The 13,301-nt window shown below is 48.6% G+C and overlaps 5 protein-coding genes across 5 annotated transcripts; 1 reads left to right on the top strand and 4 right to left on the bottom strand.

Annotated features, from left to right (window-relative positions):
* Nucleotides 1-58: 58 nt before the first annotated feature.
* On the bottom strand, nt 59-2,957 carry EDB93DRAFT_140942 (uncharacterized protein). Its single transcript, XM_041455494.1, has 12 exons — nt 2,513-2,957; nt 2,343-2,447; nt 2,199-2,277; nt 1,991-2,147; nt 1,789-1,936; nt 1,538-1,729; nt 1,424-1,487; nt 1,252-1,370; nt 1,059-1,199; nt 939-1,002; nt 496-882; nt 59-441 (listed from the first exon to the last, which is right to left on the bottom strand). The coding sequence occupies exons 1-12, from the start codon at nt 2,773-2,775 to the stop codon at nt 250-252; spliced, it is 1,911 nt and encodes a 636-aa protein (XP_041301619.1). The 5' UTR covers nt 2,776-2,957; the 3' UTR covers nt 59-249.
* A 243-nt stretch (nt 2,958-3,200) lies between these two features.
* EDB93DRAFT_1095581 (uncharacterized protein) lies at nt 3,201-4,049 on the bottom strand (the record flags this gene model as incomplete). The annotated part of the gene is made up of 2 exons (XM_041446700.1): nt 3,201-3,806; nt 3,855-4,049. The coding sequence occupies 2 exons, from the start codon at nt 4,047-4,049 to the stop codon at nt 3,201-3,203; spliced, it is 801 nt and encodes a 266-aa protein (XP_041301618.1).
* A 1,348-nt stretch (nt 4,050-5,397) lies between these two features.
* On the bottom strand, nt 5,398-6,751 carry EDB93DRAFT_140911 (uncharacterized protein). The gene is made up of 2 exons (XM_041455493.1): nt 6,189-6,751; nt 5,398-6,129 (listed from the first exon to the last, which is right to left on the bottom strand). The coding sequence occupies exons 1-2, from the start codon at nt 6,387-6,389 to the stop codon at nt 5,536-5,538; spliced, it is 795 nt and encodes a 264-aa protein (XP_041301617.1). The 5' UTR covers nt 6,390-6,751; the 3' UTR covers nt 5,398-5,535.
* A 2,038-nt stretch (nt 6,752-8,789) lies between these two features.
* Nucleotides 8,790-11,873, top strand: EDB93DRAFT_140810 (uncharacterized protein). The gene is made up of 5 exons (XM_041455491.1): nt 8,790-9,019; nt 9,078-9,404; nt 9,454-9,548; nt 9,603-10,505; nt 10,564-11,873. The coding sequence occupies exons 1-5, from the start codon at nt 8,989-8,991 to the stop codon at nt 11,770-11,772; spliced, it is 2,565 nt and encodes an 854-aa protein (XP_041301616.1). The 5' UTR covers nt 8,790-8,988; the 3' UTR covers nt 11,773-11,873.
* EDB93DRAFT_140825 (uncharacterized protein) lies at nt 11,874-13,226 on the bottom strand. Its single transcript, XM_041455492.1, has 2 exons — nt 12,837-13,226; nt 11,874-12,780 (listed from the first exon to the last, which is right to left on the bottom strand). Coding segments are annotated over exons 1-2 (807 nt in total). The 5' UTR covers nt 12,838-13,226; the 3' UTR covers nt 11,874-11,974.
* Nucleotides 13,227-13,301: the final 75 nt, after the last annotated feature.

Here is a 13,301-nt window from a genome sequence, read left to right as displayed (position 1 = left end):
GATATCGATGTGTATATATACCACACAAGTACATGCATCTTCATTCTGTTCTCGATCATGACATCAAACTCGTGGGGATTGATAACGGTACTGCTGGCTGGCGCAAAGTCACATTGTCATGATGCTATAAGACTAATCAAGATATATCACGGCATCTGATACTGAGGAACATCTTCAGTCTTCAGAGTACCACAGATGAGCTTAGATTTAAGATACATTCAAGATTCAAGAAAATAATTCCGTTCTGATTTACCTGCCCCCACATCCGCCCCCACATCCGCCTCCACAGCCACCTCCACATCCTGCCCCAGCAGCATGCACGCCACCTCCACCACACCCCCCACCACACCCTCCACCACACCCTCCACCACATCCAGCCCCACTGGCAGCAACACCAGACCTACTACACGTTGAAGCACCAATAGAATAGCCTTCTTCTCCCTGTAAGCCTGATATCAGCACACCTCATTCTCCAAACACAATAAGAACACTCACCCCTGCGCGCCCCTTCAACACCGCCCCAGCAGCAGTAACGCACCCACCAGGGTGGTAACAAAACATCGGCACAGGATATAAAAATGGAATCCCACCATCAACATTCCCATCCTTCTTCACAGCCCTCTCATTCTGCTCTGCCCGCAGCCTGTATATCTCTGCCTTACGTGTACGTTTCTCCCGGCGAGACAGGTTTGCAGACATGTTACGCAGGGCAAACACGGTATTGTGATCGCTCGGGTGCGTGGCAGCACGTGCGTCAGATTTGGGAGGAAGTAGACGCACGTTGCTGGTGGATTGAGAGGAGAGGAGATGTCGGAGCTTTTGGCCGATTGTGTCTCCTGGCAGTGGACACCCGCAGTGATTGTAAGATACGTGATAACGTTCCTACGATTTAGATGAGTTTTGACGGGGATATCGGATTCCGAGGGACAATAACTTACGTTCCAAGCACGACAGGTGAGGTCGAAGGAGATCGCAAGTTCACCTTCTTCCACTTTATCATCGCTGAAAAATGCACATTCATTAAGTATGTTCTGCCTTGTAGTCGTGATAATACCTACTGATCAATATATCGTCCTACGAGCGAGAGACAGTCGTTTTGATACCGACTTGCCATGAGTTGATGAGTGTGCCACCCGAGATCGATGTCGAGTGTGGGCACAAAGAATGAGGCAGGCGACTCTGCCATGATGTTTAAAAAGCTACAAAATAATGTTTTTGTGTTGTACATAGAAAAAGGAAGAAAGTACGCACGCGTGATACCGAGCCACGCAATGTTGCAATGCCATTGCGTCCACCTCATTAGCGAAATATCCTGGCTCGGTCCAACCAAAGTTGACCATCTTCTTTACAAAAGAGGCTTGACGAAGGACCTAGATTCCTTCATTGGTCCTTGAATATGATCAAACGTTGAGGGTTTACTCACAGCACCGACCAAGTCGAGTGAAAACACCCTGTCGTCCATGTAGGCACCCATAATCTTATTCAGCCTGTCCCCTGAATGAGAAAACGTATTCATTGCAACGAAGATAAGACATACAATCTTGGTTTCAAATGCTCGTTCAGCATGGTACGGATGCGCGCAGCGTCATACTGGACGTTTATCAAAATCTGGCGAGCGTGATCACTTTCCTCGTTCTTCTGGACAACAATATTCGAGCTAAGGATGCGCTTCTTGATTGTGTCTCCGCGCGCAGTGTCACAGATGTTGCATGGCGTGTGAAGAGTTCCACTGTGTATATGAATGTGTTATAGATTGTTGTGCAAGATGTTAAGCGACGCAACACTCACGCCAAATATGTATCAGGCGCTGTTGGTTCGACTATGTTTTTCGCAAACTTGTAAAGACCGAGAAGTTCTTTAGTGATCGTCTGGGCACATTCACACTCGATGCTAAAGTTGCTCTGAGCGTATCCCTTCCCGTCAGGCTGCAAGAACGCTACGGTTGGCTGTCAGAATGGACTCTCATACCATGCAGGCACAAGGGACATACGCGAAAGAATAGTGCGATCACAGTAAGGGCACTGGATAGATTTGTGCGTGAGATCCGCAGCAGATGCGAATGGGTCATAGGGTAATTTGGTACTGCGCTCCCAAGCAGAGACGCGCTCATGTTGCGGTGCGTCAGTAGTTAATAGACCAGGGTTGGCCTGGCATAACGTTCAGCGAGCTCGGATATCATTGAAAAAGTTGTGGCTTACGAGAAGGTTAGGAAAGTAATCAGTGAAATGAGCGAGGGGTTTGAGCTTGGAGATCCGCGTGGTGTCTTCAGCATACCAGCTGCGGATGTCAGACCGAAAAACGTTAAGGTTCGTCATTCATCCAGGAATTAAAGACATGCTTGCCTCGGATTCAGGAGGTAGGCATGCCACACCATAGTGACATCGATAGGAGGCAAACGTTGTTCCACTACATCAGTTTGCTTGATTGTCAAACACCACCTCTCAAACCTGCGCTCCACCAGTGCAGTGAGTTAGCAGAGCAAGCGCACGCAGAACGCTAATATGGCACGCACCGTTCGACAGCCAAATTGACGAACCATACCCAACGTTTCTCGCTGTCCGACTCTAATCCCGCGATAAGGCTCTCGCTGGCAACGACTCGCTGCTTGAGGTGGCTGAACGCTCCCAGAAGCTGAAGATGTGCCTTGAGCTGATCTGGATGGACGAGATGTTCCGTGCTGTATCGTCCAATGTTGAAGGTATCCGGAAGAGTATACTGCGGTGGTTCGGACTCTGGCTGTGGAAGCGTAGTATATGGGGGGAGTTGCTCAGTCATACTGGAGTCTACTCAGGCCGTGCGGTTCCTGGTCGATATATATATATATACTTGTCCGAAGAAGGGCACCAATCAGTACTGTCTCGACTAGAATTGGCGTATCATGATACAGGCTGAACGTGTGAGAAATTGATTCGAGCATCGCAACAACTTTGATAATGATCTGTTGGCCGCTTCAGACAGGGAATATTAGGTCTGCACAAGAGACTAGAACAACTTCACCAAACGAGCTATGTTCAATACTGCCAGGGATCGATGTGAACGTGCATCCAAACGTCGGACTGGAGTAGAATGATCAACACTCGAATCAATATTGTGCTAGTAATGTATGAATATGAAATGCTAATAGTATGTAGATTTAGATGACTAGAGCTTCCTACCATGTACTCGATAGCCTATCCTTCATACGAGTATGTTGATGACGATCAAGTTCCCAGTTTCTCGTCGTCCGCGTCAATCCTTTGGAGAAGTTGTACTGCATCTTCCTTGCGCAGCTGGCAACGCTTTGTGAGCATCTGCAACATCTTCTGACGACTCCTCCCCAACCCCTTGGCCGGAACCAAGAACTCCCGCAGCTTCTTGCACATCCGCGCAAACCAACTACCCACGTCCACCGAGCATGCATCATGACTTCCAAGTTCCCTGAGCATATTGAGCACCTTCGCTCTGGATTCAAAGTATCTGGCTTCGTATGCGTTTTTGTAGCCCTTGATGGTTGTGATGCAGACATGCGTAACGGGAACAATGCCGGATTTTTCGATATGTGCTTTGTTCGCCGTCCACCAGTCATCCATGTTCGCCTCGTTCTCAAGGTTGGTAATGACCAGGGCAAGGGGCACCTGTTCATGGCACAGGAACTCAAAGAACAACCTATAGTTCTGCTGTATAGTGTTCGACACTCGGCCAGCCTTGATGCAGAAAAGCAAGCCATGTACACCTCCTCGGTTCTTGAGCGAGACGATAAGCTCATGAGCCTTCACTAGGGCATCTAAATACCCCGCGTTGTTCATAGAGGGGCTATCCAAGCCCACCTATTTGATTTTTGAATTAGGATACCGACACGCTGAGAATCTACGCACCGTATCAAATAGATTTACATTAAGCCGGGAATCCGAAAATGTGATTGGATACTCCGTTGATTCGAGTGTGCAAGATTGTGCACCAGACGAGGAGTCGGCAACTTGGTTCCCAGCAATGAGGTTTACCAACGAGCTCTTGCCAACGCCCATCTCGCCAAATATAATGAAGTTTGGTGGTCGCGGATAAGAGGACATTACGGAACTGTCAGAGGAGTTGGCAGCACTGCTGGCAGCGCGCATAGTGGCTTAAAAATATGGTGAGAGCAAAGGAAGCATTGAGTGAGAGCTCTAGGGTATATACAAGATGCTGAGCGCTCGTAATGACGCACCTCTTTCGCCACGGAGTTACTTTGCCATACATGCCACTATCTGACGCCCTACTAGATCAGACCGTGAGATGTATCACCGAGGTGCATGAAGGCTGCGCGGGTTAGAAGAGAATCATCGGAATTTCCCGTTGAAGAAGATTCCCCATGGCGCCTCGTCCGACGTCCATACATGCAGTGTTCATGAGGTTTTCATTTCTAACATCTGAATCCGATAGTACAAAGTTAGCATCGTGTCACGGTCGTGCATTTCATGAAAAACCACCTGAGTCCTGCTAGTGGTATTAATTGATCGTCTCAAATATATATAGCACAAAACGTCAAAGAACACACTATAAACCTGCGCACCCTTCCCGTACTGCGATATCGATATCTTTGGCGGTTCCGAAGGCCATGATAGGGTGACCCATTGAAGACTAGCACGATGTTGAACATGCACGTGACTGACACAAACAGAACTTCAACTTCAAGCTAACTTAGCTAAGCTTCAAGCGCTAGACGCCTCAACTTGAAGACAGCCTGCATATTCTCACCTGCCCTCAGGCTCCTGCCAGCCGAATGTGTAGCACTCCATATCTCTCGCCAAGCTCTTGTCCTTATATCCCCGCTATAAGCGCGGACGGTCAGCAACCTGTCGTTCATAGTCACGCGCAGTTCTCATTCAACTCAAGGCAGCCGACGCGATTCCCAAGTAATTTCTCGAACACGGTGCAACTTACTACTGCCATGCGGCGTAGCCTTGCAGCACCATGCTGTTTAAATGAGCATTTAATGTGAGGTTTCCGAGGGTCTACTCAGTGTCGTCGAACTTACATAGTGGACCCTGGCCTCGTCACAGTGGCTGGACAAGCAGTCATTGGCTGTCGCGTTTTTAAAAATAAACAGCTTTCTTCCCTCCAACGCCACTGATTTAGGGGGGCTACGAGCGCCAAGGCTCCCTGATGGCACTTGTAATATCGCAGCAGCAGCGCTATGAATTGGCGCTCCCTTCCAGATCATGCAGTGCTGTTCTCCAGAAAGGTATGTCATGTTACGATCCGCAGAATTAAAGCTAAGATAAAAGCTGAGAAATCGCAACATGCTGCGAACGAAAAAAGGAGGTGCATGTTTCACACAGCTTCAAGGGACCAACAAACGAGGCAGCTCTCAGGAAGGACCTGCGTGGACACGTGCCAGGCAGCCGGCATGACATATAGTCCAAAATTTTTGACTTTCATTGAAGCGTTTGTGAGCAGAGCCGATTGATAGCGAGACGAGGTGTACGTATGACAGCATGCTAGATAATTGGATGTACTAGGTATCGGATAGCCTATGGGTATGGTGTTCAATAGAATACAAATGCTGCAGTCAAGCCACTAGTTCTCGTCCCATTCAATCCTTCGAAGAAGCTGCACCGCATCTTGCCTAGGCAGCTTGCAACGCGTCGTGAGCGTCTTCATCATCTTTTCACGACTCTTCCCTAACGCCTTGCCTGGGATGAAAAACTGCTGCAACCGCTTGCACATGCGCGCGAACCAGTTAATATCCACCGCGCACGCATCCCCCTTGGCAAGCGTGGCCAACATATCCCATACTTTTTTCCTAGATTCCCAGTATTTGTCTTCGAACGTGTTTCTGAGGCCCTTGATGGTGGTTATGCAGACCTGCGTGACGGGGGCTATTCCATACTGCTTAATCTCCTGTTGGTTATTCGTCCACCAGTCATCCATGTTCTCTTCATTCTCGAGGTTGGTAATGACTAGTGCAAGGGGCACCTTTTCCTGGCACAGGAATTCGTGGAACAGCCTGTAGTTCTGCTGCGTAGACTCTAGTATTCTGTTACCGCCCTTGATGCAGAAGAGCAACCCGTGTACACCTCCTTGGTCTTGGAGGGAGGCGATGAGTTTATGCGCCTTCACTAGCGCATCTAGATAACTCTTGTCATTCATTGTGACGTTATTCAGCCCCACCTGTGTGCCGCAGGTCTCGATTTAGAATATTCGTACGTTGGAACAATTCACGAACTTACTGTATCAAATAATCTGACATTAAGCTGGAGTTCAGATGATGTGATCGTGTACTCGGTTGATTCGAGAGTGCAGGATTTTAAACCGGAAGAAGATTTGGCCACTGTCTGCCCAGCAACGAGATTGATCAACGAGCTCTTCCCTACGCCCATTTCACCGAAGACGATGAAGTTTAGTGGAACTGTGCTGGGTGCGCACGCCATGAATGTAAAAGAGTACCGTAGTCGCAGAATTTCAGAAAGGGGAGTTGGATTTAGAACGACGCAGGTCTAGGGGATATATCAAGGCGCTCTTGTCAGAAGAATTAACTTATTTAGTGAATTACCCTGTCGCTGGGAACCGGCCATTTGAAGCGCTAGATCAATGGTACGTGATGATTCATGAAACAACATGCCTGCGATATGTTCGCGCGTGAGTTGCGCGCTAGGCTCTAGCTCATTCGAAGATAATAATATCTCATCGGGTTCACCCGGTGAGGAATACCACCAGATATCGAAGATGGTCGGCTGATTTACTCATGGGTACCATTTGCTTTTACAAATGAAAGCCTCATTGTCCAGAAGTCTTGGTATCAAGATTACTCACAGTGAGGCTTTCATTTTAAACAATTAGCATTTACTTGGCGACAAGTTAGCGCATACGGCGACGATTTCATGCACAGTTGAACATACTTTGTCAGGGTTTGACTCAGCGAGTACGGCAGCCTGCCTATACGACCGACAGATGTGTGGGCTGTGGGGTATCTATGACTCATATGATCAGCTCAAGAACGCTGAACATGACGGTTGGAAAGGGAAAGGGACAGTGACTGTGAGCGCCAGGACACGCGTGAAACTGGGGCTTTGACTAGAAACTTCCGTATTCAGCATCGTCTTTGAAATTGTGAATCGCCAAGGTGTTGTAGCAATCCTAGTAAGTACAGATTGCTACAAATGAGGCATGAGGTATAACCAAGATGCTATCTTGGATGCATGACTGTCATTAAGAGTATTCGTGCAACGAAGTATATCGTTGGTAAAATGAAAACAAAGAACGATCCTACCGCCGTTTCGCCGATAACGATAGAGACGGGCAGTAAGCACGGGACAATAAACAACGGTAAGCCAATGATAATGAGCGTACTCACCCTCGAGTTTCTCGTCCTTGAGATAGAGATACATGCGACGAGGACGCTGCACATTAAGAGGTTTCTTCTACCAGAAACAACAGGTGAAGAGAGTCAGCACGGCGAATGCCAGCGTGCCAATTTCAAGTTGCGTGATTGCCAAGTGTTTGATGTAGCGATTTATGCGTCGAATGAGAAACCAAGTGATTCGTAGGGCAAGGATTACCTGGAAGGCTTTGTCCCCTTTACTCTCGTCGTCAATCTCATCTTTGGCTTAGTTTTGATAGGCTCTTCCAGAAAGTATGAAGTTGAGAACTTCGTAAGGGTTGACCGTTGTGATAGAACATAAACCCACCTATTCTGGCAAAGAACCCACGCCCGCAGTAGAGAATCAATCGTCTCACCCTCGAATAATTCATCATTAAAGTTATTTACAACTCGCTTGCCCGCGTTGAAGAACTGCCGCATGGCCCATAAGATGACTAGTTCTGGAGCAACCAAAGCGACGAGCATGACTCTGGCATGTTTGCAGTGACACGAAATGTTCAGATGGAACGAAGTCCGTGTGCAGGCGAAAAGGGTGAGGATGCAACTTGGGATAATGCTAGTATACAACGTGCAATACTCACATTAATGTTATCCAGTATGCTAACTTATTGGCGTTGGCAGGAATGAATAGAGGATGATATTAACAGGAACATCGAGTTTTGGAATCTGGATGGACACACCAACAAACAGAGTACCTCTGCACGCGCGATACTCTTACTACGAGCCGCTGTTGGCGTGCCTCCGAGACTCGGGCATAGTGAAACCTCGAGAAATTCACCGGACGACTTGCCTACGGTGACACAACGGGGACCTTTCTCGAACAGGTCCAAATGTAATTCGTCTTGACTACATAGAAGAGAGAACACACTGACAAAACGCAAAAGATCAACGGACAAAGTTCACCGACAACTTACCAGAAGCTCAGATCCGAAGACCAGCCAAGACCCGTCTGACTATTAACTCCCAGAATTAAAGAAAAGGCTCCTGGCAGTGGCAAGAAGTTCATTTTGAATAGGAGCCCGGCCTCCTGCAGGATTTCCTGAGGCATCGCATGATCGATCATGTTGGTTGAATCCAACTGACGCTTGTCGCAAATTTCCGAAAATGATGGACTCACTTGATTTACATAAGCAAAAACACGAACGGTGCAAGTCAGACTCGTGCCAAACTGTTGTGTTTTTACTACTAATTGACAGCATCTCCAGACGCGATTGGGAAGGTGAACATGCCTCTGATAGTTTTCCGTGGTAGCAGGTCCATCCCGTTCTTAGGCCTGAACGAGTGTTCTGACCACAACTGCACTCGTCGTGCTCGTTCAAGTTCTCACATCCGTCTTGGCGATAAACGACTACTTAATGTGGTTAAACTGCATGCTTAAGGCGCTACTAGGCTAACGTGAACTTCTCGATCGGTACTATACAGCCCTTGCCTCGACCCATGTGCATTCCATGGAGTTTCGCTTGCGCCTCGTCTCTATGTACCGCATGCAGGCAATGAAATATACGACGGAACAACATGCGAATGGCATACCCTCGCGGAGAATATGTCGCCGCGAATACTAAAGCTGCATCCTCTCGCAGCTTGCTCTCCAAATCCCCCACAACCACTGCGATCAGCCTTAACACGCTGACATCACATAGGTTCTAGACATGCTGGGCGGACATGTTTTAGCACTGGAAGGTATCGTACCTCTCATAATTCTTCAATTTCACGTGTCTCACATCTCGCCTGCATGCAGTGATTGCTGGCCAAAATCTGATCGTTCCATCTAATCGCACGCCAGCAGGCCATTATGTCCTTGTCTCCACCTCCTATGGTCAGTGGAACACTGCCATCAAGCCCGCAATGGCCGACTGTGGTGTTTCTTGGAATGAGATCCTTACAATCTGTGGAAGCCCGCTAATGTTTCCCATGTGGCTTATGCCCATCTTTTCCAGCTCCTCCAAAGAAGTACGCCTCGAAATTCGCGCCTCATTTGAGTGTGGCCAGATGCTCGGTCGAGGCGAGCTTGTCGGTACAGTTGAGACAACTTTAGACCAACTGCTTGCGCATGATGGGCAGTCTGGTGAGTCCTCACCTCTCATAATGTTGTTTTCCTGACGGCGGTTCCAAAGTATCACTCCCGGCTGTTGATAATCAGCACGTATCCCTTAAATTGAAGGCACGTCGCAAAAAAATACCGCACCAAGATGCAGACGGTATTATGCAGGTAGATAATCAATTCAACAACTTACGATCACTGCTAATATAGTCAAATTTTAAGCATAAGATCGCTCTCGATACTGATGCAGCACGCGATGCATACACGCTCTTTTGGAGGAGCAACCTTCGCGAGCATTTCCATAGCGCCATTGAGGGTTTTCAGGCAGTGCTTGACCAATGTCCCCATGATCATGCCCACCGCGCCGCAGCACTCTCCAATCTCGCCCATGCCATTCTATGTGGTTTCGCCAAGTCCATCGACAATGACATTGACCGCGCGATTCACCTTTTCCGCTCCGCACTCACACTCCGTCCCCGAGGACACGTCGATCATCCGCTATCCATCCTCGATCTTTGCCATGCTCTCTGCAAGCGTCACTCCTATCAAAAGGACCATACCGATCTCCGTGAGGCTGCTGATCTTTACCGCTCTGTTCTACCGCTTTGTATCGAGGGCAGCCATCTCCATCGAGTAGTATTTGGTACCAACGGCATACCATATGTCATCGAGCAGTGCAACGCACTTCCCAGTGATCCTTCGGACGAGAGTATATCGCTCCGGCGAATTGTGCTCGAGCTTTGTCCGCCGCGACACCCACGCCGTGCACACTCACTAGACAAGCTTGCTGGAGACCTCTATGCACGCTTTGAACGAGACGGCAATAAAGACCATTTCTATGAGGCTATCTATCTGTCACGTGAAGCACTGGCAGTATGTCGTGCTGATGAAGATCAACTTAGTGCTCTCCCCGGCATTTTATCGGACACTCTCGGGCACCGCTTTAATCACCACGGCGATCCTTCTGACCTATACGAGAGAATAGCACTTGATACTCACCTAGAGGCAGTCGACTTGCGCTCGTCTGCTTCGAGTCGACGCGGCATAACGGCCCCAGAACAGGGACAACAACCTTCGCCGCCACCACCACCTCGCCCACTTCGCCCACAGGCATCAACGAGCAAAGTATGTGGACTACTCCTTAAACCGCATAACGTTAATGCTTATTGATAAAATGTAACAGACCCGGCCACTCGAAAGAAATGTTGTCATCTTCGGCGACAGTGGCTCCGGTAAAAGTTCAGTCATCAATGCAATCGCGCAAACACAACTAGCGAAGACATCCAGCAGTGCAACCGGATGCACGTTTGCCTATGAGCGCCATAGAGTCGAAATTTCCGGCCAGACGTTTGTCCTATTCGACACTGCGGGTCTCAATGAGGGCACTGCAGGTACGGTGCCGGCGGCAAAGGCGGAAGAAAACTTGAAGAGCTTGCTGCAAGAACTCATGAGCCCTAAATCAGATGGAATCGGCCTTCTGGTATACTGCGTGCGCAGCACGAGAGCCCGTCGCGCTCTTATTCGGAACTACAACATTTTTTACTCTGCTATCTGCCGAAAAAAGGTCCCAATTGTCGTCGTCGTCACAGGATTAGAGAACGAGCTGGACATGGAGAGCTGGTGGGATGCCAACGGGAAGGAATTCAAAAGTCGTGGTATGCATTTCGAAGACCATGCATGCGTCACAACGCTGCGCAAACACTCAGGCATCTCAGATGTATTCACCCGTCGCATTGACGAATCTTCCGAAGCTCTGCGCAATCTTCTCGTCAACAATTGCTCGGATTGGGTGGTTGACGATGGCTGGTTCAAGCAGTCTTTTACTGCTGTGCGAAACTTGATCAGCGACAGCGGAAATAGCGAAAGGTCTTTGCCGTCCACTCTCATCATTTGTGATCCATCTCGAAGCGAAGACGTCGAGATCGCACACTGCATCCGTGGTACCTTGAGGCCCTACTTTGTGCGCATCGGTGGGGACACCTACCAGGTCCACCGTGTTCCTGCACCGGATTCTTCATCTTTAAATGCCGACAAGAGGCCTGAAGGGGATCTTCTCATATACTACGCTCGCGCTGACGAGCTTTCTGCAGCTCGTCAGAAGTTCTACTCATTTTGTACTGCATACCGGGGGAACGTGGTGCCGGTCGTCGTCGTGGTCAAAGGACTGGATGATCGCCAAGCGGCCAACCAGTGGGTCGAGAAACATATCACGTATGATGGAGCCGGACGTCTATTCTCAACATTTGCTCCAGCTGAAGAACTCGGGGATGATTCTTTGAAGCAACAGGCAGAACAGGAGTTACAGGATCTCATTCGACAGGCCTCTCTCATTCGTAGCGAGAGAAAAGTCAGAGGGAAACCGAAAAGACTTGCACGTCGAAACCGATTTTGAGCGGACGAGTTACTGTGGAAGATGATAATTATTCTAATTTAACTGACATTAATGAGGCGTGGAACGCCGGATACTCTAGTATTACTCTAGTACTTGTGTGGCTCGATGTCATGAATGTAGGTACACATGTTTACAGTTTTCGCTCTGGAAGCACTTCTACGAGCTAGGGGACATCGATAGGATACTTGTGTACACAGAATCTCTACGCCATTATAGTCTTCTCAACCGCAGCCTTTCCCTCCGCCCAGCCTCGTTCCCAACTCTGCTTCCGAGCTGCGACAAATGTCCCGAACATCTTATCTACAGACCCCCATTTTTTCAGCCTTGCCTGAAGCTGCTCAGGCTGTTCCTTGGGAATACAATGGCTGATGCAGGTTGCACTAGGAAATAGAAACGACAGCACTGCTGCGACCTTTACAGGTTCATTGATGGGGGATGTCCCGACATGGAAGTCTCTGATTTTTGGACTGATAGCGTCGGCAGGCGCGGTGTATACAGCGCCACTGTTGAAAGTAGCATTGAAGAAAACCCCGAGAGATAACAACTGGCGGAAGTGCTTCAAGAGAGATGTGACTCCGTCAAAGGTCACCAACGGAGCGACGAGCCAGACACCCTGGTCACCCAAGTAAAGCTCTTTTAGACCTGGACAAGACAGGGCCAGGTTGCTGAGAAAGGTATTGTTCATATGCGCTGTGCACAAATGCCCAAGGTCTAAGTGTTCGAGTCCTTTGAATGATAGGAGCGGATGCAACATGAGAGAGGTGAAGACGATCGATTCGTTGCTAGTATCGTCTTGTGATGTTCCAGCAATCAATGACAGCCATTTAAGTCTCTCAGGGTGTACCATGCATACTTTCAAGTGCACGAAGAAAAGGTGGGAGAAAATGTCATCGTAGAGCGAGCAGCGAAGGTCCAAAAACTGAACGGAGAGATAGACGTTTTTCAAGAATGCTTCCAAGGATAAAGGTGTGAGAGCCACGATCTCTATCATGGCACCTCCTGCGTGCACTAGACAAATACCGCGTTTTTTGCGAGCACGTCGACAGTAAACAACATGCACATACTGTTCTATAAGGCTGACAAGAGTGTGGAGATATAAATGGGGACGTGTGCGTTTCTTGAGATTTACACGCATGCCTTCAAGTGCGAGAAGGAAAGGTTGGAGGGAAAGTCACGATACAGCAAGTGGTAAATGTTCAGACGTTGGATAGAGAAATGAGACCAAATTCCATGTGAGATTTTATGAAGCAACGAAGAAGGCTGTTGTTTCGTATTACTGGGAGGATGAAACCAGCGTGCCACACTGTTGTCGATATTCAAAAAAGTACATGTGTGGGCTTTGAAACTGTACTGGATACCCAATATGATATCACAGCTGCTGTAGCTTAATGCTCCTGTCCTGGCTGATATCCACGACGGTGTCACGGTTGTACTGCAGATTGAGGTATATGAAAAGGACTTGGATTAGCATCGATCCGGGTTGGAACTTGGGCAGGTCGCGTAAATTACGCGATCACGTGACCGTCACG

Source organism: Suillus bovinus (genome assembly GCF_016758785.1).
Source record: "Suillus bovinus strain UH-Sbo-P2 chromosome Unknown EDB93scaffold_120, whole genome shotgun sequence".
Classification (NCBI taxonomy): Eukaryota; Fungi; Basidiomycota; class Agaricomycetes; order Boletales; family Suillaceae; genus Suillus; species Suillus bovinus.
Note: the sequence above shows the minus strand (reverse complement) of the source record. Positions and strands in the feature narration are given on the sequence as shown.